Source organism: Chrysochloris asiatica, unplaced genomic scaffold, assembly GCF_000296735.1.
Source record: "Chrysochloris asiatica unplaced genomic scaffold, ChrAsi1.0 scaffold00031, whole genome shotgun sequence".
Taxonomy (NCBI): Eukaryota; Metazoa; Chordata; class Mammalia; order Afrosoricida; family Chrysochloridae; genus Chrysochloris; species Chrysochloris asiatica.
In genome coordinates this window covers 1,184,340-1,209,940 of record NW_006408549.1, presented here as the reverse complement: position 1 = coordinate 1,209,940, position 25,601 = coordinate 1,184,340, and the positions used below count along the sequence as shown (strand labels likewise).

General features: G+C 39.1%; 1 protein-coding gene across 2 annotated transcripts in view; it reads left to right on the top strand.

The window, feature by feature from the left end:
• VPS13B (vacuolar protein sorting 13 homolog B (yeast)) overlaps positions 1–25,601 on the top strand; it is a 1,072,080-nt gene that overhangs the window by 871,907 nt on the left and 174,572 nt on the right. For both annotated transcript variants that reach the window (XM_006859183.1, XM_006859184.1), the window contains exon 39: positions 14,538–14,734. In XM_006859183.1, the coding sequence (XP_006859245.1) occupies positions 14,538–14,734 (197 nt within the window). The remainder of the gene's footprint in view (positions 1–14,537; positions 14,735–25,601) is intronic.

Sequence of the window (25,601 nt, the reverse complement as noted above, 5' to 3'; positions counted from 1 at the left end):
TCAGTGTCCCCTTGTCCTTTTTCACCAAGAAGGTGCTGTCAAAGTTGGGGTTGGGAGTGGAGAGTGGAAAAACACATGCTTCTTGGAGGCTGAAAATCTCCCACAACCACTTCGTAATCCCTGGAACCTGTGAACGTGTTATCTTTTCACAGTAAAAGGGGCTTTGCATCAGTGATTAAATTAAGGATTTTGAAATTGAGAGATTATCCTGGATTGTGTACATGTGTCCCAGTGTAGTCACAGACATTTTTTACAAGAGGGAAATAGAAGGATCAGTCACTAGTAGCTGTGACCAGAAAAGTAAGAGATTGGAGTGATGAGGAAGAGACCATGAGCTAGGGACTGCAGGTGGCATCTGGAAGTTGAAAAGGCAAGGAAACAGATTCTCTCCTGAAGCCTGCAGGAGGCATTTAGTCCTGCCAACACACTTCTGTTCTGGGTTTTGAATCTCCAGAACTGTTAGAGATTATATTTGTATTGTTTTAAATCACTAAGCTTGTGCTAATGTATTACAGCAACAATGCTGTTGTTGTTAGTGCCATTGAATCAGTTCCTTCTCATAGCTTCCCTGTACACAACAAGATGAAACACTGCTCGGTCCTGCACCATCCTCACAATTGTTTTTATGTTTGAGTCCATTGTTGCTGCCACCATGTGACTCCATCTTGTTTCAACTCATAGAGACCCTGTAAGACAGAGTAGAACTGCACATAGGGTTTCCAAGGTTGCCAGTCTTTAAAAAAGCAGACCGCATATCTTAATTCCAAGGAATGGCTGGTAGATCCAAACTGCTGACCTTTCACTTAACAGCCCAATGCTTAAATCTTTGTGCCACAAAGGCACCTTTTTTAAAGCGCAAACAGCCTTTATTTTTCCCAAAATTTTATGATGATTTTAAAAATGAGGTTTCTATGGGAACAATACTGTTCCTGATCAACTCGAGTCCATTTGTTTCTGCCTCTGTCTAAGAGCTAGTGTATGTCTAAACCAGTTTCAAGTTTTGGAAACTGGATGTGGACAACAGCTGATTATAAACTTCTTCTTGTTAAGTGCCGTCGAGTCAGTTCTGACTCATAGCAACCCTGTATAGCATTTCTGAAGAGCGGATGGTGAGTTGAATCTGCTGAAAGCCGATCTTGCAGTCTAGGGCATTACTCTGCATTGCCACACCAGGATTATGAAGTAGCCCTGTTATTTTGTAGGTTTACTTGGCTTTTTCCTTAGACTTAGGAACCCTGGTGGTACAGTGGTTAAAGCACTCAGATGCTAATCAAAAGGTCACATGCTATGAGAGAAAGGTGTGACAGTCTGCCTGTGTAAAGACTTACAGCCTTGGAAACACTCTGGACAGTTCTAGTCTGTGAATTGGAATTGATTCGTAGCAGTGAGTTTTCCTTGTTGTTGTTGCTGTTAAGTACCATCAATTCCAACCCATAGCGACCCTGTCTAGGGTTTCCAAGGAGCAGCTGGTGAGCTTGAACCATCAACCTTTGCAGTTCAAACAACTTTGCAGTCTGACGCATTAGCCCACAGAGTTTTTCTTAGGCAGCTCATAATACATAGGGAGGAGAAGGAGGTATATCTCTTATTGAAAGTTGAGGTATATCTTATATTGGAACTTTATTCTGCCAATCTCCTGGAACAATTTGCTTTCAGCTAGAACAGAGTTTTTTGAACTATGTACTGTGCCCAATATTGGGTCATCAAATGACTGTCATGGGTTGTAATCAGCATGTCAAGAAATGGAACAGAATAGAAACTATTCGTGGACATGGTAATAATACGAGTATATTGTTTTAGAAACTTTTGTCTCAGCTGATGCATGTATGTGTGCACTTGTTCTAACTGAACATCTCTTTTTAGTAAAGTTTGAAGAGTTACTGTTCTAAAAACATGGAAAGATACTTATTCTTCTATTCTAACTGCCCATATAATATAAGAGTGCTTCAAAAAGTTCATGGAAAAATAGAATTGAAATAGAATGGAATTTTTCCACAGACTTTTTGAAGTCCCCCTCATACAGTTAAAAACCCTCTTGTTATTGTTGTTAGGTGCCATCGAGTTGGTACCAACTGATAGTGACCTTATGCACAGCAGAATGAAACACTGCCCGATCCTGGGCCAACCTCACTATTGTTGGCACGTTTGAGTCCATCGATGCTGCCACTTGGCCAGTCCATATCGTTGGGGGTCTTCCTCTTTTACTCTGACTCTCTACCTTACCAAACATGATATCCTTCTCCAGTGATTGGTTCCTCCTGACAATATGTCCGGAGTATGAAAGACAAAGTTTGGCCATCTTGGCCTCCAAGGAGCACTCTGGCTGCACTTCTTCCATAACAGATCTATTGGTTCTTTTGGCAGCCCATGGCACTTTAAATATTCTCCTCCAACACCATAACTCAAAAGCATCAATTCTTTTACAGTCTTCCTACTGTCCAGGTTTTGCATGCATTTGAAGTTATTGAAAATACCAAGGCTTGGGTCAGGCACACTTTACTCCTCAAGTTGACATTTTTGTTCTTCAGCACTTTAAAAAGGTCTTGTGCAGCACATTTTCCTAATGCAATACGTCATTTGATTTCTTAACTGCTGCTTCCATGAGTGTTGATAGTTGATCCAAGAAGAATGAAGTCCTTGACAACTTCAATCTTTTCTCCGTTGATAAGAACATTATTTATTGGTCCAGTGGTGAGGATTTTTGTTTTCTTTACATTGAGATGTAATCGATACCAAAAGCTATGCTCTTTGATCTTCATCAGTGAATGTTTTAAGTCCTCTTCACTTTCAGCAAGCAAGGTTGTATCATCTGCATATCACAGGTTGTTTATGAGTCTTCCTCCAATCCTGATGCCACATTTTTCTTCATATAACCCAGCTTCTCGGATTATTTGCTCAGCATACAGGTTGAATAAGTATGGTGAAAGAATACAACCTTGACGCACACCTTTTTTAATTTTAAACCATTCAGTGTTCCCATGTTCTGTTTGAACAACTGCTTCAAAAACCCTCTTAACCAGCTCTTAATGGACTCAGCAGATGAACAAATTCCATTCCTGCTCTAAAATTACATTCTGGTTGATACTCTCAGTACACTTAGTGTTCATATAGACCCTTGATTTCTATTCCCACTAATTGCTTGTGCAATGAAATGTTAGGATAAAAAGAAAGAAAAAGTTGTTTGTATAAAATGTTAGTTGAATGCTTAGGAAAAACTCAATAAAAGAGAGTTTCTAAAAAACGAAAAATGCTGTAAAATTTTAAAACTATGATTGACTTAATGAAATGGACTTTAGACTAAAAAGTATTCTGCTATCTGATTGCTTCCTAAGCATCAACTTTAAAAAAATGGAACTGGAAGTTGTACATGACACGGCAGAGGCATTCATTAACTTTACCTAAAGAATTTGGTCTTTGTCCTTGGTTCTTGAGAAACTTCCAAAATTTCTCTTTGATTGAAGTGTCTTTGATGAGGCCTCCTGACCATACCAAAGGTATGTTAATGAGTGACCAAGGTAGTCGTAGTCAGGACCATGCAAGAGAGATCACCTGGTTATATCAGCTGACCTAGAGGAAGTGGGCTGATGCAGTCAATCAGTCATAACCAGGTAATGAGGCCTCAGTAGAGGCTCTGAGTTTCCTGATTGATGAAAGACATTCATGCAGCATTGCCTTGGGAATAATTTCACACCTTGCCTTGTATGTCTTTTCATTTGCATCCTTTCTTGCTGTAATAAAACTATAATCGTAAGTATAACACTTTCTGTGAGTTCTTTGAGTCTTACCTGAGAGAATAGTAAAATCAGAGGGAACAGTGAGAGCCAACAGGTTAGATGTGATGGGAATCTCTAAGCTTACAGCTGGTGTATCTTCAGTGGTTAGAAGAAGCCCAGAATGTATAGTCAGCAAGTCAGATAGTGGTGTCCTGGGGAACCTCCAAGAATGCAGCTGGCAGCTGAGGTGTTGAGATGACTTGGCAGTCTGGAGGCCTCTGTCCTTCCAGTTGTGAGATCTGGTCTACTTAAAGTGGTTGAGGTAACAGGGAAAAGTCTGCAAGTGCAGCCAGTGGTAGAACTGAAGGGGAACAGTTGAATTGATTTGCTTATAATGGTTCCTTGTCTGAAAAGTGGGCTTTGATTTTTCCACACTATCACATTATGGGGTCAATTTTTCTTGGAATCTAATGGAAATTAGTTTAAAGAGTCTAGGATTTATAGCCAAAAGACCTGCAGCTTTCTAAATATATCATCTTGTACAGACTACCTAATTTCTTTGACCTGCATCTTAATTTATCTGCAAAATGGGAATAATATTTTCTCTATTAAGACATGGAAGATCTTTGTAAATTGTAAGAGGCTATTCAAAAGGGAAAGGAGCTCTGGGAGCATAGTGATTACAAGTCGGGCTGCTAACCTCAGGGTCAGCAGTTTGAAACTACCAGTCATTCTGTGGCAGAAAGATGAGGCTTTCTGCTCCTATAAATATTTACAGCCTCAGAAACCCTATACAGAGTCCCTGAGTCAGAACCAACTCCACGGCACATAGTCACCACCATTCAAAAGGTAGCTTTCCCTTCCAACACAGCTGCCAACACTGTTCTTACTACTGCTAATACCCAAAACATGGATAATAGTGGAGAAACAGCTGTTCTTCGCTTTACTACAATCACCTGTTGACTTGGCTTCCCAGGATATTTTGAATGTGGTAGGAGTGGTGAGGATGGCATCCAACATGATAACTAGGCATTAATACCTGAACACTGACTGGAGACCCTGGCTTGGTACCCACGAACAAGCCACACACAGTCAGCTATACGCCTTCACTTTTGTCATAATAATAATTTAAAAAGCAAAAGGACAGTTCAAGAAGACCAAATAGCTACATCACTTGGTAGCTCTCCCCTCTCTCTACCCGCCAGCCCCTTCTTCAGCACACCCACACGTGTTGTTGTTGTTAAGTGCCATTGAGTCAGTTCCGACCTATGGCAACCCTGTATAGGTTTTCCGAGGAGCAGCTGGTGAGCTTGAACTGCCAACCTTGCAGTCCAGTGCATTAACCCACAGCGCCACACCAGGACCTAATCACAAAAGACCCTTTTTCTGTTTGCCTAGACTACATGGTAGAAGGAGTAGGCAACAGCCTAGCTTCCGCAGCCCCTACTCAAAGAAGTCAGAATTATTTATCCACGAGGACAGATGGGCAGTTGCACTCCTGCTAATAGTCTTGGCAGTACTATTAAGTAATAAAAACAAATTAAGTGCCAAAATATCCTTTGTACCAAAAATATTTTTAAATGGCCAACACACATGCAAATCTTCCCAAATTAGCCATCAAATTGAAACAAATTGTGGAATAACATTTTAAATGCAAAAATAGATGTGCTTTTACCAACTGGCAGATATACAAGCTAAAATATGTTCATATGCAAAGACCACATATGCTTAGAGAAGTTTATTATGTATGGCTGGCTAATTTTTTAGGTCCTGTCAAAAATTGGATAGGAAAACAAATGTAATAAAAATATATATAATCTTGACAGTCATTTGAAGTGTACCATGTGTTACATGTGGAATGTTTTCCAGTGAAACCAATTTACTTGTTCCCACTTCCCATGACTCAGTACTAGATATTCAGGCTTTCTAAACGATTTTTTGGCAACCAAACTTTCTTGGAATAGTCATCTTTCCTTCAAGTTACTCAGTACAGCATTAATAATAAATCCTTAGTTATAGATATGTAACTAAAGATCGTTCACATCATCTCTTTCAAACATAAAAGCACATAATAAAGTTATTTTAAATAGATCACACAAAAGCAAGCCCAGAATTATTCCTTGAGAATAATTAATTGCTGCCACATGAAGCTGAAAGTACAATCTGACCACATTACAATTTTAGTTTAATTATGTCACTACCAACATAGGGATTAGCTGGGTAATGTCAACTTCTAACTGAAAGACAAAGGAGGACTAGTAAGCTAATGCACAGTTTCAAAAAGTGGAAACTATGAAGAAGGATCTAGTATATAAAAGAAGACTGTTAAAGAAGGTAGAATCGTTACCTTCACTCAGTAATTTACAAAAATATTAAGCATATATATACCATGTACCAGACTTTCACTAGGAATTTATTGGAGACTTGGCTCATGTTCTTTAATAATACAGATCAGGGACTACATGACATGCCGGTTGTGCCTCAGAAAGTACCATTCAGCTACTTTTAGAACTGTGGCTATTGTCCCTCCTAAATCAGGACTGACTTCCTTCTTTTCCAGTCACTAGTATATATATGCATTATCCTCTCCTGCCTAGATACTGCTTTGTATGGTTTTCTTCTTCTTACCAACACTGCGCTCCTTCTTCCTCGTAAGCCCTTTTTCTGAGTCCTTATTTCGTTGTGAAAGCTAGCTCTTCCTTGGAGACTACCATCTCTGAAGTGGAGGCTGTGCATTCTCTCAACTCCTTTTTACTTCAGGGTCATGCGGTAGTTATCCTTGGTCTCCAGTACCACTTACGGGCCATTACTACTTTTGTTATTTGTTGTTGCTAAGTGTCATTGAGTTGGTTCCAACTCATAACAACCCTGTGTAGGATTTTTGAGGAGCAGCTGATGGGTTTGACCTGCTGACCTTGTGGTATAAGATCTCCCTGTTTCTTTGAGGTTTATTCCATCCAATTATATCACCCTCACCCATTTATATTTGTGCCGTCTATTAACTTTTTGCTGTTTCTTGCTCATTCTTTGTGGGAATGAGGTCTTTGGCCTAGGGCATTGAGTCTTTCTTCACTGTCATCAGCATCCCCGTGAATGACCCAGCTGAAACTCTAGCTTGCCCTCCTTACCCTAATGATCTTGTCTTTCACTCCATCTACTCACTTCCACAAACATGCATCATTCAGAACCACCTCTTCAATCATTTCTGCCGGCATCCTAGTATCTCAGTCTCATATCTCCATAGCCTGCTTACTCAACATCCTCCTGTATAGTCATTCTTCAAAGTATATATGAACCTCTGGTTTTCTGATTTCTCCCTATCTAGCTGCTCACTTTATCTTCACATCCCCTGTAAACTAGCATAGTTTTAGTTAATTATTTAAAACACCCTCTTACAAATAAATACCCTAAACTTTGTTGTTCTCTATTCTATTACACTTTCCTACAAAACTCTAAGGCTGGATGAGCCTGTAATTTAACCGCTGAGCAGTTAACTTCCTCTCCCACTCTCCAGAATAACCACCTTCTTACTCAGTATTTCCACTTGGATGGCTCACTGGTGCCTCCAACTCAGCTGGTCTAAAAATGAACTCATGAGTTCCCCTCCTCTACCACACACATACCACAAACTACTCCCCAGAGATACCAATCAATCTTACCCATCCTAGTAAATGACATTAACATCCACATCGTTTCTCAAGCCAGAAACCTGGGAGTCATTCTTCACCCGGCTCTCACTGCTCATACCCAGATCATCTAGTCTCATTAACTTGTACATTTCATGACTCTCACACATACCACTCTTTTGTCAACAGCCATGTTCTAAGCTATCAACATATCTAGCTTAGACCAGTGCAGTAGCCTCCTAACTGGGCTTGTTATGTCTACTCTTGTTCCTATTTTAACCTGAAACAAGCATCAAAACAATTAACTTTTGCTTTTATAAATTCTGGTAATAAATATTTCATTGGACAGTTGAGTAAAATTGCCTTTAAAAATATTAGTTGTATTCACTGTTGAATTACCAGATTTTCCTCTAAAGTTTTGAAGATAAATGCATTCTTATCAATAAAAAATAAACTGTCTTTTATAAGAGCGCTTTACAGTTGCTTAATTTAACCTTTAACTAAGCATCAAAAAAATTATCTTTTTCATCAGGGGTTTCATTTGGAGTGAATTTATTAATACCACTGTATTAACTAAAAGAACCCTGGTGATGCAGTGGTTAAGCACTCAAAAGGTTGGCAGTTTAAACCCACCAACTTATCCATGGGGAAAAAATACAGCAGGCTGCTTCTGTAAAGATTGTTGGAGTTGTTGTTAAGTGCCACTGAGTCAGCTCTGACTCCTAGCAACCCTGTATAAGGTTTCTGAGGAGCAGCTGGTGAATTTGAATCACTGGCTTTGCAGTTCAAACCAACCCCTGCATTATCCCACAGTGCCACACTGGGCTGTAAAGATTACAGCCTAGAAAACCCACAGGGCATTTCTATTTCATCACATGGGGTCACCAAAATAATAATAATAGTAACAGACAGCACATAACAACAAAGCTTGTAGTTGCATAGGAAGGGAAAAGTCATACTGTAACTACCACAGAAAGGAGCAACATCAGAGGGGAGAACAGCTGAAACATGGCTCACCTCTCTGTGGCAGCCTCAGCCATAGAGGTCGGCAGCTGGAACCTGCCAGCCTGCCACTCCTCCGGAAAAAAGCAGAATGGTGAGGCGGTCTGCCTCTGCAAAGACTGCAGTGTTGAAAACCCTATGGGGCAGTTTCTTCCATCCTAAAGGTCACTTTGAGTTGGAATCTACCCAACTGCAGTGGGTTTGGTTTTGTGGTTTTATGAAGAACTATCCTCACCAGCTTCTCCTCGGAAACCCTATACAAGGTCGCTATGGTCGGAACAGACTCTACTAAGGCACTTAACAACAACAACAATCCTGACAAAACACAAAACTGACACATTTTGGGATGTATTCTTATGGTAATTTACTTTCTATTGTTTTCTGAATTTTCAGAGTTGCCAGGAATGTTCTAATTGAAGTTGTAACTTCAAAGCCAGCCTCACACAAAGTTGTGAATAAAGTTTTTCTTCGGCTTCCCTCCAAATCTTTTTGAATTCCCACAATTTCTCCTTCCCTTTGCCCCAGTATTGGTCTAGTCGGCTTTCATTGCCCTTATTAAACTGTTTAATGGCTTCCCACAATAGTTCCCAGCTTGTGCTGCCTTAAATGATGGACCTATTCCAACCCTTGACAATTGAAACTTCCTTTTTTGTTGTTGTTGTTTTTTGCTGTTGAATTATTTGTGGTATTACACTGTTTTCCAATGTGATGACAAATTGCTATAAGCTAATATATATAATTTCTAATACAGAACTTCTGGAGATAATAGTCTGCTGGCTTTTTCCCCCGACCTTATTTTTCTATGTAACCTCTCCACCAAAAAAACTGTATTGAACTTTATGTTCTACTATTTGCATATGTCTATGAGTTGGAATCCACTTGATACCAATGGGTTTTGCTTTTTGTGTGAAGGAATGCTGGTGGCACAGTGATTAAGCACTTGGCTGGTAACTGAAAGATCAGCTGTTTGAATCTACCAACTGCTCTGCAGTCTGCTTCCACTAAGATTTACAGCCTTGGAACTCTTTGGGACTGTTCTACCCAGTCCTACGGGGTCACTATGAGTTGAAATCTACTCAGTGGCACATGACAACATTATTTGTTGACCTTTGTATTGTTATTGCCATCGAGTTGATTCCTACTCGTGGTAACCCCAGGTTTTAAAAACTAGAACCATTGCATAGGGTTTCCTTGGCTAGAGATTTAACAGAACATGACTAGGCCTTTTTATCCTGTGGTATCCCTGGGAGGCTTCGAACCACCACACCAGTCTTTAAGGTTAGCCATCAAGTGCAAGCTATTTGCATCACTAGGGATCTTAAACCTTTGTGGTGGTGGTGGTGGTGTTAAATGCCTCCGACACATAGCAGTCCTGTATAGGGTTTCTGAGGAATGACTGACGAGTTTGAATCCCTGACCTCGCAGTTCTAACTGATCTTGCAGTCCGGCACATTATCCTTCAGCACCATATCCGGTGTTAATGGTTAAGTACCATTGAGTTGGTTCCGACCCATAGTGACTCTGTATAGGGTCTTTGAGGAGCAGCTGGTAAGCCTGAACTGCTGACCTTGTAATTCAAACCAACTTCTCAGTCCAGCACATTAGCCCACAGGTATATTAGCGTAGTGATTACGAATGGGGCTGCGAACCTCAGGGTCAGCAATTCGAAACTACCAGCTGTTCTGTGGGAGAAAGATGAGGCTTTCTGCTTCTGTAAAGATTTACAGCCTTGGAAACCCTGTACAGGGTCACTATGATTCGGGACCGACTCCACAGTACATAACAACAACAACAACAATATTAAATATACTTGTTCTAAGCTTGTTTGCCTTCTTCCAAGAACATTCACATACATCTTCCTAGGAGTATAGACCCCACTTCCACATCCCAGCCACTCCTGACTGTCAATGTCTTTAGCTAAAGGACTGCTGGCTCATCACTGGTGAGATCTGAACTTCGCCGTCGGCAGTTCCAAGGGAAGTTAAGCAATGATCGAAAAGTTGGTTTGTGTTTCCCCTCATGTCCAACCCATTTTTGAGAAATGTAGCAAGAGGGACTCATAAATAGCCTACCCGACTCTTGTAACAACGCTCAAGCTTTGGAAGTGTTTTCTGATATGCGAAGAATAAAAAATATCAGTAGCTAATATTTCGTAAAGGAGCTCTGGTAGTTTAGAGTTATGAGTCGGGCTGCTAACCTAAAGGTCAACAGTTCGAAACTGTCAGCCACTCCATGGAAGAATGATGAGGCTTCGTGTTCCCTAAAGATTCACAGCCTCAAAAACCCTATAGAGAATCGCGATGAGCTAGAACTGACTTCACAACACACTACTACTATTTCTTAAGCTCTGGTTTGTTGTTGTTGTTATGTGCCATGGAGTCGATTCTGACTCATAGCTACCCTGTACAGGGTTTCCGAGGCTGTAAATCTTTACGGGAGCAGAACGCCTCATCTTTCTCCCGCGGAACAGCTGGTTACATGCTATTAAATGAAATTCTCTGTCTCATTTTAATCCACACAAAAAATGATAATTCTGTAATTATCGGGTATGAGACCTAATGTTAGAGAACTTAACTTGCTGGAAACTCGTAGCTAATGGAGCTGGTATTGGAATCCCATGAGTTCTGACTCCAGAGTTCTTGCTTTCATCTTCTGTATTTCTTTGAGGAGAATCTTTAATGTGCCAGAGAAGGACTGAGTCACCCAGTGTGAGTATATGCGTCCATTCATTTGTGAACTATTCATTCATTCAGCAGCGTTTTTTGAACATTCACGGTATATACCATACCAGGTGCTGTGAAAATCCAGAACTTTAGCCAAATAGAAATCATTCCCTCATGGAATGTGTCTACCTGGGCAGAGGAGCTGTATAGAAATAACTGTAATATGAGGTATACGGTAATGAGACTTGTGAACCAGATTCTCATTTTTAAAAACATTCTTGGAGTTCAGAAAAGGGAAAGAATTTTTCCATCTGGGAAGGTGAAAAGGCTCAACCAAAGGTGGTATTTGCTTTGGTCTCTGATAGCTGGGAAAGATTTATACAAGAGACAGTAAATTTATGCATGAGAACATAGGGAGTGCTGGGCTGGTTCAGACTAAAAGCATACAGGAACAAAAACCCAGAGAATGGAAAACTAGAGAATATTATGCCATAAAAAGCAAGAAAAGAGAATCAAAAGAAAAGGTGGCTAAAAGGGGACATCATAAATTATGTTACTAACCCTCATCACTACACAGAATATGTGTCTTTATTTTATCATAGTGTTAATCTCATAAACAATGGAGCTTTAAAAAGTTCATGGAAAACTTCCATTATCTTTTAATTCCATTTTTCCACAATCTTGTTGAAGCCCCTGCATCTATTTTGTTCACAATTCTTCCTTCTAACATCTCGCCACACATGATATTCAAGTCAGTGTTTAATAACAACAACAAAAAATGTTACTTAGGTGTAGCCAAAATGTGTTCCTGTCGAAAGATTGAAATGTTTCTTAGTAAAGAAAGACTAAAGAGGATTCTGTATATCCAGAAAGTTTTCATTGAAAATCTATTATGTCCCAAACATGATACATGCTAACAATATTTTGAAAATAATATGCCATTTCTGCCCTGAAAAAACTCAGATGCAACTCAAGGAGACAAACATGCACGTAAGGAATTACCTGGTGCAAAGCGTTCTGTGATGGAGGAGTACCCCTGAAAGATTCCGAGTTGTGCCGGTAATACAGAGAGGCAGTAATCAGTTCTGAGGGTGGCAGTTAGGGAAAGCTTGCAGAAGAATAGACACATCGAAGCCAGTCTTTTCTATGCTTTTAAAGACAGATAGCTCCCATATTATTGTTCTAGAACACTTTTTTTTAAATTTAGCAATATATATCATATTATATATTATAAATAGCAAGTTTGCTTTTTGTAATCATTTTATAGCTATGACTGTTATAGTGTTCTACTGATAAATATTTGAGCTGTTTCTAATTACTTATTAATATGCACAATACTAAAAGTAACATATGTATACATTTAATAGAAATGCAAACTGCCCTTCAAAAATACATATATACACACACTTACATTGCAATCTCTGTAAGTAAATTCTTAGAAATGCACTTCCTTTATAGGCCAAAGGATATAAACATGTAATAGATACTGCCAAATTGTTCTTCAAAGTACTGTGCAGCAATGCCTTTTTCCAAAGCTGTACAAACCTTGGAGCTGTCTTTTTAAACTTTTCCAAATTAATGCAATAACACATTATTGCTTTGATTTGCATTTCTTTAAATACTAGTAAAGTTGAGTATACAAAGAAATATAAACTAAAGCAACCATGTAATGTTACATTAATTTGGAAAAGTTTAAAAAGACATTTCCAAGTTTTTTTTTAAATGTTTGTAAAGTTGCGCGTGGAGTCCTGGTGTGGTACTGTGGGTTATGCGCTGGACTGCAAGGTCGGTTTGAACCACAAGGTTAGTGGTTCCAGCTCACCTGAGGCTCCTTGGAAACTCTATACAGGGTCACTATGAGTCGGAACTGATTTCAGTGGCACTTACAATAACAGCAACAAAGTTGATTATCTTTTCAAGTTGACAAGTTCTTTGTATTTCTTCTGTGATCTAATTGCTGTCAGGATATATTATTTTTATCCTAATTCAACCTAGTAAGTTACCTTGTTAGGTTTCCTGGACTGCAGACAACTGGGTCAGAAACAAAGGAATGTGTTACACATGACATAACAAGTAGCATGAGAATCCACGGGTCCCTGAGCCTGACAGGTGGTGTCGAGGGACCCCAGGTAGATGCTACACACACAGCAGATATGGGTCTCCACTGATAAACAGCTTTACAGATGCAAGTTTGCTTTTGTCCTGGATAGAGAGACATTACCTCTTCTCTCATGGTTGCTTTCTGCAACCACAACCCTAAGAAATGGCCCCAGTAAACAGCAAACAAGGCTTTGCATTTTTGGCATACCCAGCAAGGTCATGCTCGGATGCTTGCAGGTTGCCTGTCCCGTTTTCTCATTGATTTATAAGAGGTCTCTACGATCGGAACAGTTACTCTTCGATCTGCCATTGAATGTTCCACCACCACCACCAGTTGATATCAACTTGATTTGACTCATGGAGCTCCATGTATGTCAGAGTTGAACTGGGCTCTATAGGGTTTTCAAAGGACAGTTTTTCAGAAGTAGATCGCGAGGCCTTTCTTCCTGAGACTCCTCTTGGTGAATGTGAACCATCAACCTTTCTGATAGTAGTCAAGTACCTCGCCCGTTTGTACTACCCATGGACTGCCATTGAATGGTACCTGTGTCTTATACTAGTTGCTTTTTTAAAATTTGATTTTATCAGTTGTGGGGTTTTCTTTGTTTTTGTTTTTCCCTTAAGTGGGTTTCATTTCACACATAGAAAAGGTGCTCTATTAGATGGTAAAAATGTTAACTGTTTTATTCTTATGTGCTTTTAATTTTTAGTCTTTGATGTTTTAATCCTTTGGAATTTACTTTCAGGTAATAAATAATTTAAGGACCCACTTTTGGTTTTATCAAATGGCTAGCCAGTTCTCACAATCTCATTTTTCCATGTTTTTCGTATTTGTTTGAAATGATACCTTCATTGCATACTAAATTGCTTTCTCTGCTGAAGGTTTTTTCTATTCTTCTAATCCATTTATATGTTGTTATTACTCCAGTCTTATTCTTTTAATTACTATGTTGTTGTTGTTGTGTGCCGTGGAGTCTGTCCCAACTCATAGCAACCCTGTACCGGGTTTCCGAGGCTGTAAATCTTTACGGGAGCAGGAAGCCTCATCTTTCTCTCGCGGAACAGCTGGTAGTTTTGAACTGCTGACCTTGCGGTTTACAGCCCGATTCGTAACCACTACACTACCAGAGCTCCTTTTAATTACGATAGCTTTATAATATATATAACGGCTATTAGAACTTGTTACCCCTTATTTTTTTCTTCTACTTAAAATTTCTTCACTGTTTTCACATTTTATTCTTGACTGGATCTTTTAAATAAAATAAAATTTTAAAGCAACAAAAGAAGTTCTAAACTATTCTCTTTTACAACATTACCTCTTTTTAAAGTCTTATTATTTTTAATACTTTTATGCTGGCTTAATTTGCATTTCAACAAATATAGAAGTATAGTTTTCATTTGCAGTTTCTAAAATCTTGTTTATTTCAACATAGGTTCCTTGTAGTTTGGAATACTGGGATGAACTACAGAAAGTTTTTGTTGCATTTCGAGAATTCAGTCTGTCAGAAAGCAAAGTTTGTGAACTGCAATTGCCGGATATCAATCTTGTGACTGATCAGAAGAAACTGGTGTCCTCAGATCTCTGGAGGATTGTCTTGAACAACAGTCAGAATGGAGCTGATGACCAAAGGTAACTATGAAATACTGGCTCACTAATAGGTACAGTGATGATGACAGGACAGTAATGGTAGGACGCGAACATGAAGGTATCTTTGCGTACTTGGGAGCCCTTCACCTGGCTGCATTTTAGCTGTCTAGTACTAATGGCATCTGAAGTACAAATGAGAACCAGGAACATAAAATCTGTTCTTTCAAAATCTTGCCTTTCACTCAGAACATAACCCTGTGGACCCTCACTAAAAACATGTTTCTTAAGTATAAGAAGAAAAAAATGTAAAAAACTAAAGCAATTTCAGTCACCTTGAACCAAAGAATAGAGAAAGAAGAAGCCCAATATACCTCAATAGACTTTTAAAAAAATGTTTTGTAATTTGGTAAAAATATAACAAAACATTTGCCACTTCAATATGTTTTACACATACAGTTCAATGACATTGATTATGTTTATCAGTTATGCAACCGTCACCACTCCCCATTTCTAAATTGTTAAGGGCCGTCGAGTTGGTTCTGACTCATGGTGATCCTGTATAGGATTTCCCAGGAGTGGATTTGAACAGCTAACCTTGCAGTTAGCAATCCAGTGCCTAACTTACAGCACCACAGCAGGACTCTAGTTCTAAATGATTCTACCACTTTTAACAGAAACTCAGTGCCCCCCTAAGCAATGGCATCCCCTTCTTGCTCACTCTCACCCCTGGTGATGACTAATAAACTTTAGTCTCTGCATTTCCATATTCTAGACATTCATAAAAGTGGCATCATACAATCTTTGTTCCTTTGTGACTTACTTATTTCACTTAGCATAATGTTTTCAAGGTTCAGCATGATTAGAACACCATTTCTCTTAGTAGCTGAGTAACATGTTATTGTATGTCTATACCACATTTACTTTATCCATTCATCTGTTGGTGGCCATATGTTTCTACCATTTGCCTATTCTGACTAGAGCTGCAGTAAGCACTGTTTGCATTACTGCTTTTCACTTCTGTTGGGGTATATACCTAAGATTGTATGTATTCCATGGTTGTTGTTGTTGTTGTTAAGTGCCGTCAAGTAAGTTCCAACCCATAACTACCCTCTATAGGGTTTCTGAGGAACAGCTGGTGAGCTTGAACCGCCAACCTTGCAGTTCAAATGGCTTTGCAGTCTGGCGCATTAACCCATAGCGTCAAACCAGGACTCCATTCCATGGTAATGCTCAGTTTAATTTTTTGAGGAATTGCTGAACTTTTCCACAGTTGTACCATTTTGCACATCCAACCAGCAATGGATTAGTTGAGTGTTGGGTTTCTCCGTAGCCTCATCAGTACTTAAGATTTTCCATTTTTAATAGCCATCCTGGTGGGCATGAGGTGGTGTCTTACTGTGGTTTTGATTTTTCATTTCCCTAATGATGTTGAACCCAGGATAGACACTGGACTGCTAACCGCAAGGTCAGCAGTTCAAACCCACCGTAGACTCTCAGAAACCCTATATATGGAGGCGATGAGTCAGAACTATCTCAATGACATACAGCGGCAACAACGATGATGCTTAAAATGAGTCCTCATGGGACAGTGAGCTAAGCATTGGTCTGCTAACCAAAAGGTCAGCAGTTCGAACCTACCAGCTACTCTGTGGAAGAAAAACGAGGCAACCAGCTAATGTAAATATTTACAGCTTCAGCAACCCTATGGGGCAGTTCTACTCTGACCTGTAAAGGACTCTATGAGTTGGAATCAACTTGATGGCAGTGGGTTTGTTACGCGTGTGGGATCTTGCTGTACAATTCAGTAACATCGATTTTGTTCAGCTTATGCAACCAAAACACCGGTCCATTTCTTTTTAGACATTTGTGTAACTTCTGTGGTGAAATGTCTGTTTAAGTTCTTCACCCATTTTTTTGATTGGATTGTTTGTCTTTTTGTTGTTACGTTGTAAGAGTTCATTATATAGTCTGCTTATTAGATCCAGGTCAGATACATGGTTTCCCAAAATTTTCTTCCATATTCTGATTTCCCTCTCTAATTTTTTGGATAACTCAGGCTCTTCTGTTTTCTTTTCTTTTCTTTTTTTTTTAAACTTGTTATTGTGAACTGAGTGAAGGTTTACAGACAAGATCATCAGTTTCACATTCAGCAAATCATGCACTTTGTTTCATCTCCATAATTGCAGTCCCCTCCATGGAACAACAGTTGTCCTGCTTCTTCCCTGTGGTAGTGGTTATTGTTAAGTGCTGTCAAGTCACTTCCAACTCAGAGTGACCCGATGTAGGGTTTCCATGGAGCATCTGGTGAGTTTGAACCACTGATCTTGCAGTTCAAACCAACCTTTGACTCAGTGCTTCTCGTACAGCACCACACCAGGACTCATTCAACCTACACCCATTCAACCTCGGTCTCTGTCCACACTAGAACACTGGTGTTTAAGGTTGTATATGTATCATTAGGTACCTCTATCTCCTTTAGCCCTTGCATACCTCCTTGTGTCTTCACCTGTCTTCATCATTCTTCTGCCAACCTCCCTCTTCTTGTATATTGGCCTCCACTTCTTGTATATTGCCCTTCCCGTCACCAGAGTAACATGAATCAGGTTGCTAACTTCAAGGTCAGCAGTTTGAAACTACCAGCCATTCCATGGGAGAAAGGTGAGGCTTTCTGCTGCCTTAAAGATTTGCAGCCTCAGAAACCCTGTGCAGGATCACTAGGAGTCAGAACCAATGCCACGGTACTTAACAACAACAACAACCCGCTAGTCAGTGAATTACTCTCCCTTCCTTCTCAACCCCAGCTTACCATCAAAGATTATTTTAGCATGAAAACCTGTTCTTGAGTTTTTACAATATTGGTGTCATACAGTGTTTGCCCTTTTGTGCTTGACTTATTTCATTCAGCATAATGTCCTCCAGGTTCATCCATGTTGAGGTGTTTTGCAGATTCATCATTATTCTTCAACATTACATAGTATTCCATTGTGTGTACCAAAGTTTGTTTATCCACTCTTCCAGTGGTTGGCATTTAGGCTGTCTCCATCTTTTTGCTATTCTGAATAGTGCTGTAGTGAACATCAGTGTATATATGTCTACTCATACCCTGGCTTTTATTTCTTGTGGATATATACCAAGTATATATTGGTAGATTTCCAATTGGTATATAACCAAGAGATTGCTGGGTCATACGGCATTTCTGTTTCCAACTTTTTGAGGATGCACCATAACATTTTCCACAGTGGTTGAACCATTTTCTGTCCCACCAGCAATATAGGAGGGTCATAGTTTCTCCACACCCTCTCCAGCATTTGTTGTTTTCTGTTTGTTTGTTTTTTAAACTTTGCTATTAATGCTCGAGTGAGATGATATCTCTTTATTGTTTTAATTTGCATCTCTCCAATGGCTAATGGGAGTCCTGGTGTGGTGCTGTGGGTTAATGCACTGGATGGCAAAGTTACTTTGAATCGCAAGGTCAGCAGTTCAAGTTCTCCAGCTGTTCCTCAGAAACCCTATACAGAATCACTGTGGGTCAGAACTGACTTGATGGCGCTTAACAACAACAGCAGTGGCTAATGATCATGAACATCTCTTCATATGTTTGTTAAATGCCTGAATGTCTTCTTTGGTGAAGTGTCTATTCATATCCTATGTCCATTTTTTAATTGGGTTGTTTGTCTTTTTCTTGTATTGTATTGTAGCTTTTTATAAGTTTTAGAGATTTGTCCCTTTTCTGATAATGTTGTAAAAAAAAATTATTCCCAGTTTGTTGGCTCCTGTTTTACTCTTTTGGTGAATTTTTTATATATACATAAGTGTCTAATTTTTAGGAGGTCTCAGTCATATATTTTGTATCCTACTGTTTGTGTGTTTTTAGTAATGTTTGATAGTGTATTTATGCTATGTGCTAGAGCCCTTAAGTTTGGCCTTATTTATTAATGGATGGTCTTTATAGTCTAGGTTTTAAATTTAGGTCTTTAATCAATGTTCAGTTTGTTTTTGTATATGTTGTGAGGTATGACTGTTGTTTTCATTGTTCTACAAATGGATTTCTAGTTTTGCCAGCACCATTTGTTGAAGAGCCTCTTCCCCATTTAATGGGGCCCTTGTCAAAGATCAGTTGACTGCATGTGAATGGATTTATTTCTGGTTTCTCAGTTCTGTTCCATTGATCTATGTACCTATTGTTGTATAAGTACCGGGCTGTTTTGACCACACACTATGGCTGTGTAGTAGATTTTGAGATCAGGGAGTGACAGGTCTGCAACTTTGTTCCTATTAAGCAGTGCTTTGCTTTCCCAAGGTTTCTTTCCTTCCCATGTAAAGCTTGTGATCATTTTCTCCATCTCCTTAAAGAATAATGCTGGACTCTATTTTGGGATTGTGTTATATCTATAGATTGCTTTGAGTAGTATAAACGTTTTCAAAATGTTAAGTCTTCGGATCCATTAGGATAGTATATTCTTCTATTTTTATAGGGTTTTTTGGTAGTTTTTTTGTGTAGGTCTTTTGTCTCTCTGGTTAGATTTGTTTCTAAATACTTAATCTTTAGAGTGTCTATTGTAAATGGTATTGTTTTCCTAATCTCCTTTTCAGTAACTCATAGATACTTAATAACACAGTAATCAATATGTATATTGAGCCATTTAAAGCAAAGGTTAAATAAACTGAATTTTCTCCTTTTAAAAAGGTAAATTTGGACGTGTTTTTCATTAAAAAAATTTTTTTTTAACTTTAAAAAAGAAACTGCCAAATATTAGGAAAATTTTTTTGTTATTGTTGAGTGAATTTCAACTCATGGTGACACCGTAGAGTAGAACTGTTCCCTAGGTTTTCTGTTTGGTTTTTTTCCTAACTTTTTCTTTTCATAAACTGAGTGAAGGTTTACAGACAAGATCATCAGTTTTACATTCAACAAACCATACACTTTGTTTTCTCTTAATGATTGCATTCCCCTCCATGGAACAATACTCATCCCACTTCCTCCTTGTGGTTCCCATTCCCATCCTACCCTCCTTCCCATCCATTCCCAACTTTGTCCTTCGATAAATGTCTTTTCTATCTTGAATGACTGACCATTGGTGAGCATACCTTACTATAGAAATGTACAGTTTTTGGGCAATGGAAATCTTGGCAGACAATTAACAATCAGCCAAATTGCCACCTGAGCTTATGATATTTTAATCACAGATCTCATTTTGTCCTCTCCTTGGGTTTTCAACATATGCACTATTTCAGTACTAATCTCTTTTTAAATTGTTTGGGATTGATTATTTTCAGGTAGAAATGAAACTTAATGAAATGAAGTTAGAAGCGTTGGTTTAAAAGTCAAGACATTATTCAAAAGTGACAATACATTTGTATATAATTTCTAGAAAAAGAACATCAGTGCTTTGATATATGTGTCAACATTTATACAGAAAGAAAAATTCCTCTATGATCAATTCTATTGTATTCTGCCATATGAGTAATCCATATCTGGACATAAACCTAGCACTTTTATTATTAAAGATTATCTTATTGTAAATAATATTATATATCATCGGAACAGAATATGCATCAGGATGTTGGCCTTTACTATAAGAAAAGCTACAAAAATAAGTCCTGTGAAGCATAACCTTATTTAAAAGACAGTGTTTTGCCCATGGGAGTGTGGTGGCACCATACGATAAGCACCAGACTGTGAACCACAAAGTCCAAGGTTCAAGCCTACCAGCTACTCCAGGGAAGAAAGATGAAGCTTTCTGCTCCTGTGATGATTTAAAGCCTTGGAAACCCTATACAAGGTTGCTTGTAGGCATAACAGACTGATGGCTCTTAACAGCAACAACAATATTGCTTATGGGCATAAAGTTGCAGTAGTATCAGGGACCCTTGTATTTATGGTGAATTGAGTCAGTATTTCAAGTTAGACAATCTAGGTTTTTAAAGTCTGGCTCTAGCACCAACTGGCTATAGATAGACCTTGAGAAGACATTTAACTCTCTGTGAGATCAGTGCTTCAATTTTAAACATGGATAATAAAACCTGCTTCCCAGAGCTGTAAAGAGTAACTGAAATAATATGCATATTAAAGTACTTAGGAAATTACATAAAACCCAAGATAGAATTTATTAAGTTTGTCTAAAACTGACATGGTTCTGGCCCACATTTGAATTTTACTTCCAGATTAAACAGCCTACCTATTTAGGCAGTGTGTGTACTTCTGAGGACAATAATATAGAAAGCTTTAAAAGTGTCAACAGAGCTGCCATAAAAGACAACAACAACAAAGTGTTTTATAATCTATCCTGATTGGTATAGATACTGCTAGAAAAATTCAGTGTAATGCACCATCATGTATTGTGGAGGACTGTGTTTAGGACCATTTTTCACAGCTCTGCTCACTATAAGGATTGACTACCTGAGTGCACTAGGCTTAGAGATGGGTGCTAAGGATCATTAAAAATTAAGGACATATATCACAATGAGAAATGCAATAGAGTCAACTCAGCACCAAAACTTAATGATTTAGATTTCAGGATCAAAAGTATGCTCATAAAGTTTAAATTTATATGAATCTGGTGGTTTGTAATACTTAGAAAATGAAGTGGTGCTATCACTGATTTTGTTGTTGATGTTTTAGTAGAACTACAAATCCACTTCAGATAACAAACAATTGTAGATGAGGGAAAAATGACAAAATGTGTAGAAGGGTCAGAAATGAAAAAGAATTAACAAGTGTCTAGTAGCGTAGTGGTTACGAATCAAGCTGCAAACTGCAAGGTCAGCAGTTCGAAACTACCAGCTGTTCCACGGGAGAAAGATGAGGCTTTCTGATTCTGTAAAGATTTACAGCTCAGAAACCTTGTACATGGTCGCTATGAATCAAACGACTCCACGGCACATAACCACCATGGAAGTAGTAGCTCAAAAAATGGAACAAATCTGTACATCGAGGATCACTCCCACCCCTTCGGTACACAGTGTTGACAGGGATGGGCAACTTAGACATTGGCTACCCAAAATTGGGGGGAGGCCTAAAAAGGCAAGAAGTGACTGGCTTACAAGCTTTCAAGAGGAGCCTAGTTCCAGACAGTGTGGAGGAAGGTAGAATCACCACTGAATGATTTCCAATGCATTGGGACTGGTCTGGCGAAAGGAAATGGGGATAAGACTCTTATGGTACAATAGTGAATAATTGCCATCAGGACTGACTGCGAGGCTAGGAAATATAGAGGTAGATGTTTTTTTGAAAAAAGGAGGAGAGTGATTGATTTTGCAGTCCAGGAGTGGAGGTCCCTGGGACCATCAAGTGAGAAGAACAGAGATCGGGACCCTCCAAGAGAGGCAGTAAAGCCAGGGATGGAGACAGAGCCGATAAGGTGGACAGATGGAGCAGCTGGGGACACTGGACTCAGGGCAGGAGAAGGGCTGTGTGCTGGCAGCCGGGGGGTGGGGGCAGGCTTGTGTGGTATACCCTTTGAGGTTATTTGATGATGCATGGAGGGGATTGTAATCATTGCAATGAAACGAAATACAAAAGAATGAGTGTAAAGCTGATGTTCTCCCATGTAAACCTCACAATGAAAACTTAAAAGAAAAAAATAAAAGATGACAGTGGAGGTTCCATGGTAGAATTCTTGCCTTCCGTGCAGGAGAACTGAGTTCAGTAACAACAGGCAGGTTTAAGGAATGATGGAGCATCATGGGGCTAGGAACAGTGGGGATCTATCTCACTCTTATGCCTGAAGTACATATAACTCTGGAAGTTCTGATAACTACTTTTGATAGAAGGAAACAGCCAGTGTACAGAGAGCTGGCCAAGAAGGAATCAGAGGCACATGCTCTTTACGTCATTCTTCTCTGGATCTCCTGTGGATACCTTCCATTGGCAGAGCCCAAGAACCAGCCAAAGGATGAAGTAGCTTGTTGATGTACAGGCATACCTCAGAGACATTTTGGATTTCGTTCCAAACCACAGCAATAAAATGAATACCACAATAAAGTAAGACACAAGAGTTTTGGGGTTTTTTCCCCTGTTGTTGTTAAGTGCCATTGAGTCGGTTCCAACTCATAGTGACCCTGTGCATATCAGAATGACATACTGTCTAGTCCTGCACCATCCTCACAATTGTTGTTACACTTGACCCCACTGCTGCTGCCACTATGCCAATCCATCTCCTTAAGAGTCTTCCTTTTTTTCGTTGACCTTCCACTTTACTAAACCTAATGTCCTTCTCTGGGTACTGGTCCTTCCTGGTACTGTGTCTGAAATATGAGAGACAGAGTCTCGCCATCTTGTTCTCTAAAGAGCATTCTGACTATACTTTCAGGACATATTTGTTTGTTTTGCTGGCAGTGCATGGTACTTTTAATAGTCATCTCTAAGACCATAAGTCAAATATATCAACCAGTATAGGGTTTCCAAGGAGCAACTGGTGGATTTGAACTGCCAGCCTTTCAGGAAGCAATCCAGTGCTTATCCTACATTGTCACACCAGGAACTCTTGCATATAAAAATTATGTTGACACTATACTTAAGTGTGCAGTAGCATTACAAAAAAGTTCAGAATGTTGTGAGAATTACCAGAATGATAGTAGAGACACTGAGTGAGTCCATGCTATTGGAAAAATAGTGCCAGTAGACTCGCTGGACTTCTGTTGGCACCTTACCATCCCTTCTACACTTTGTCCTCAGGTTAGTGCTGCCCTTTTGATTTTGAATGATTGACGGTTCCATGGTGAACATGCCTTCAATTTTTAAACAATGCATTATCTGCAGAGCACAGTAAAACAGGGAATACCAGTTGTTCATAAAGGTCAGCTTTCATGGGAAAGGGTAGAAAGTGGGCCTAGAGAGCAAACAAAATATCCAGCACTCACTCTGCAGTTTGCAGTTTCGTACCCAGTGGCTGATCCTAGGAAACACAGAAGGTAAACAGTGGTGAGCAATCCTCTCAGGTTTCCTGGATTTGATATCAGCGTGTCTTCTGATGGATCCGAACTTTTTCTTTGTTTCCCCTTCTTATCACCCTAAACTGGGTAACTCCAGAAGCACTTATTTTGATTGTGTAAAGACATTTACTATGTAGCACAATACTAAGTGTACAGATCTTGAAATATATGTCCTGCTAACTCTATTGATAAACTCTGTTCGCTTTGCCAAGTCTTTAGAGATGTGTTGTCCACATTGCACAGCCCCTTTCTCATAACATTAAAGCATGTGAGAGCAGATTGCTCATGAGGAATCTTTACCCCCTCTCCCCAAAATGTTTATTCATGCCAGAAGGCATCCTGGAAAGAAAAGAGGGTTAAGGGTGTGTGGTTCTGTTCTCAAGTGATGAAGACTGAAACTTGGTACACTTTTTAGAGTTCTTTCATTTTCAGTATATATATACTTATTTTCTCATACATTCCCTCAAGATCCCATAAAAGAAGTCTGTGTCTTTTTGCTCATATTCAATAAACTTTGAGACCGTGATCCACAGCTTTTGTTTTTGGCATGGAGAGGAGCTGCTTGTCATTTCCCAAGGCTTTGAGTCTTGCATTAACAGACAGTGGCGACATCAGAGAACAAGTGTTGATGATCAAGTGTCTGAATAGTTTCTTTTCTCGCTGCCAATTGATCTCTCTCCTACCACAACCTGACTGTGGCCTTCAAATATTGTTGCTTTCATTTGCTACTTGGATCTGCCTAGATTTTTTAGTGCTTTTTTTTTTTTCAGATTCTTTGAATTTCATAAGCCATTTAGACAAAAATCTTGACATTTATGACTCTTTGCCATTTGTGTTTCTACACATGTTGTTATTGTTAGGTGCCCTCGAGTCAGTTCCGACTCATAGCAGCACTATGTGTACTTTGCCATCCTCAAAATTACTATGCTTGACCCCATTGCTGCTGCTCCTATGTCAGTCCATCTTGTTGGGGACTTGCTCTTTTTTTTTTTTTTTTTTTTTTAATGACCCTCCACTTTACCAAGCCTGATGTCCATCTTCAGGGACTGATCTCTCCTGATAACATGTCTAAAGTATAGAAACAAAATCTCATCATCCTTACTTCTAAGGAGCATTCTGGCTATATTCCTTCCAAATCAGATTTTGTTTTTCTGGCATGCAATGGTACTTTTAAATATTCTTTGCCAACACTGTAATTGAAATGCATCAATTCTTCTATGGTCTTCCTTATTCATTGTCCAGCTTGAACATGCGTATGAGATGCCTGAAAATACTATGACTTGAGTCAAACACACCTTAGTCTTCAAAGTGATATCTTTGCATTTGCCTAATACGTTTTTTGATTTCTTGATTGCTGCCACCATGAGTGTTGATTGTGAATCTAAGCAAAGTGAAGTCTTTGACAACTTCAGTCTTTTTTCCACTTATCATGATGTCATTTATTTGTCCAGTGGTGAGGATGTTTGTTTATAGTGAGATGCGATCCATGCTAAAGGCTGCAGTCTTTTATCTACATTAGTTAAGTATTTCATGTCCTCTTTGCCTCCAGCAAGCAAGGTTGTGTCACCTGCTTGCAGGTTTTTAATGAATCTTCCTCCAATCTTGACAACACATTCTTCTTCATATAATCCACCTTTTCATATCTTATTTTTAGAAAGTGAACGGCACCAGAAAATTCTGTGACTACTGTCATGAATTTGACCTTTTTCAGACAATCTTTTAGGAAAAGCTGACATGTTAAAATCTCAATAGTAGAGGTTTTGTGTTTGCTTAGTTTGTGTGGAACAGTGAATTATTTAATGTCTCTTCTAGCCTTAGTCTTTGAAGTTGTCAAGGTCTTCATTCTTCTTGGATCAACTATCAACACTCAAGGAAGCAGCAGTCAAAAGATCAAATGACGTATTGCATTAGGCAAATCTGCTGCACAAGACCTTTTTAAAGTGCTGAAGAGCAAAGATGTCAGCTTGAGGACTAA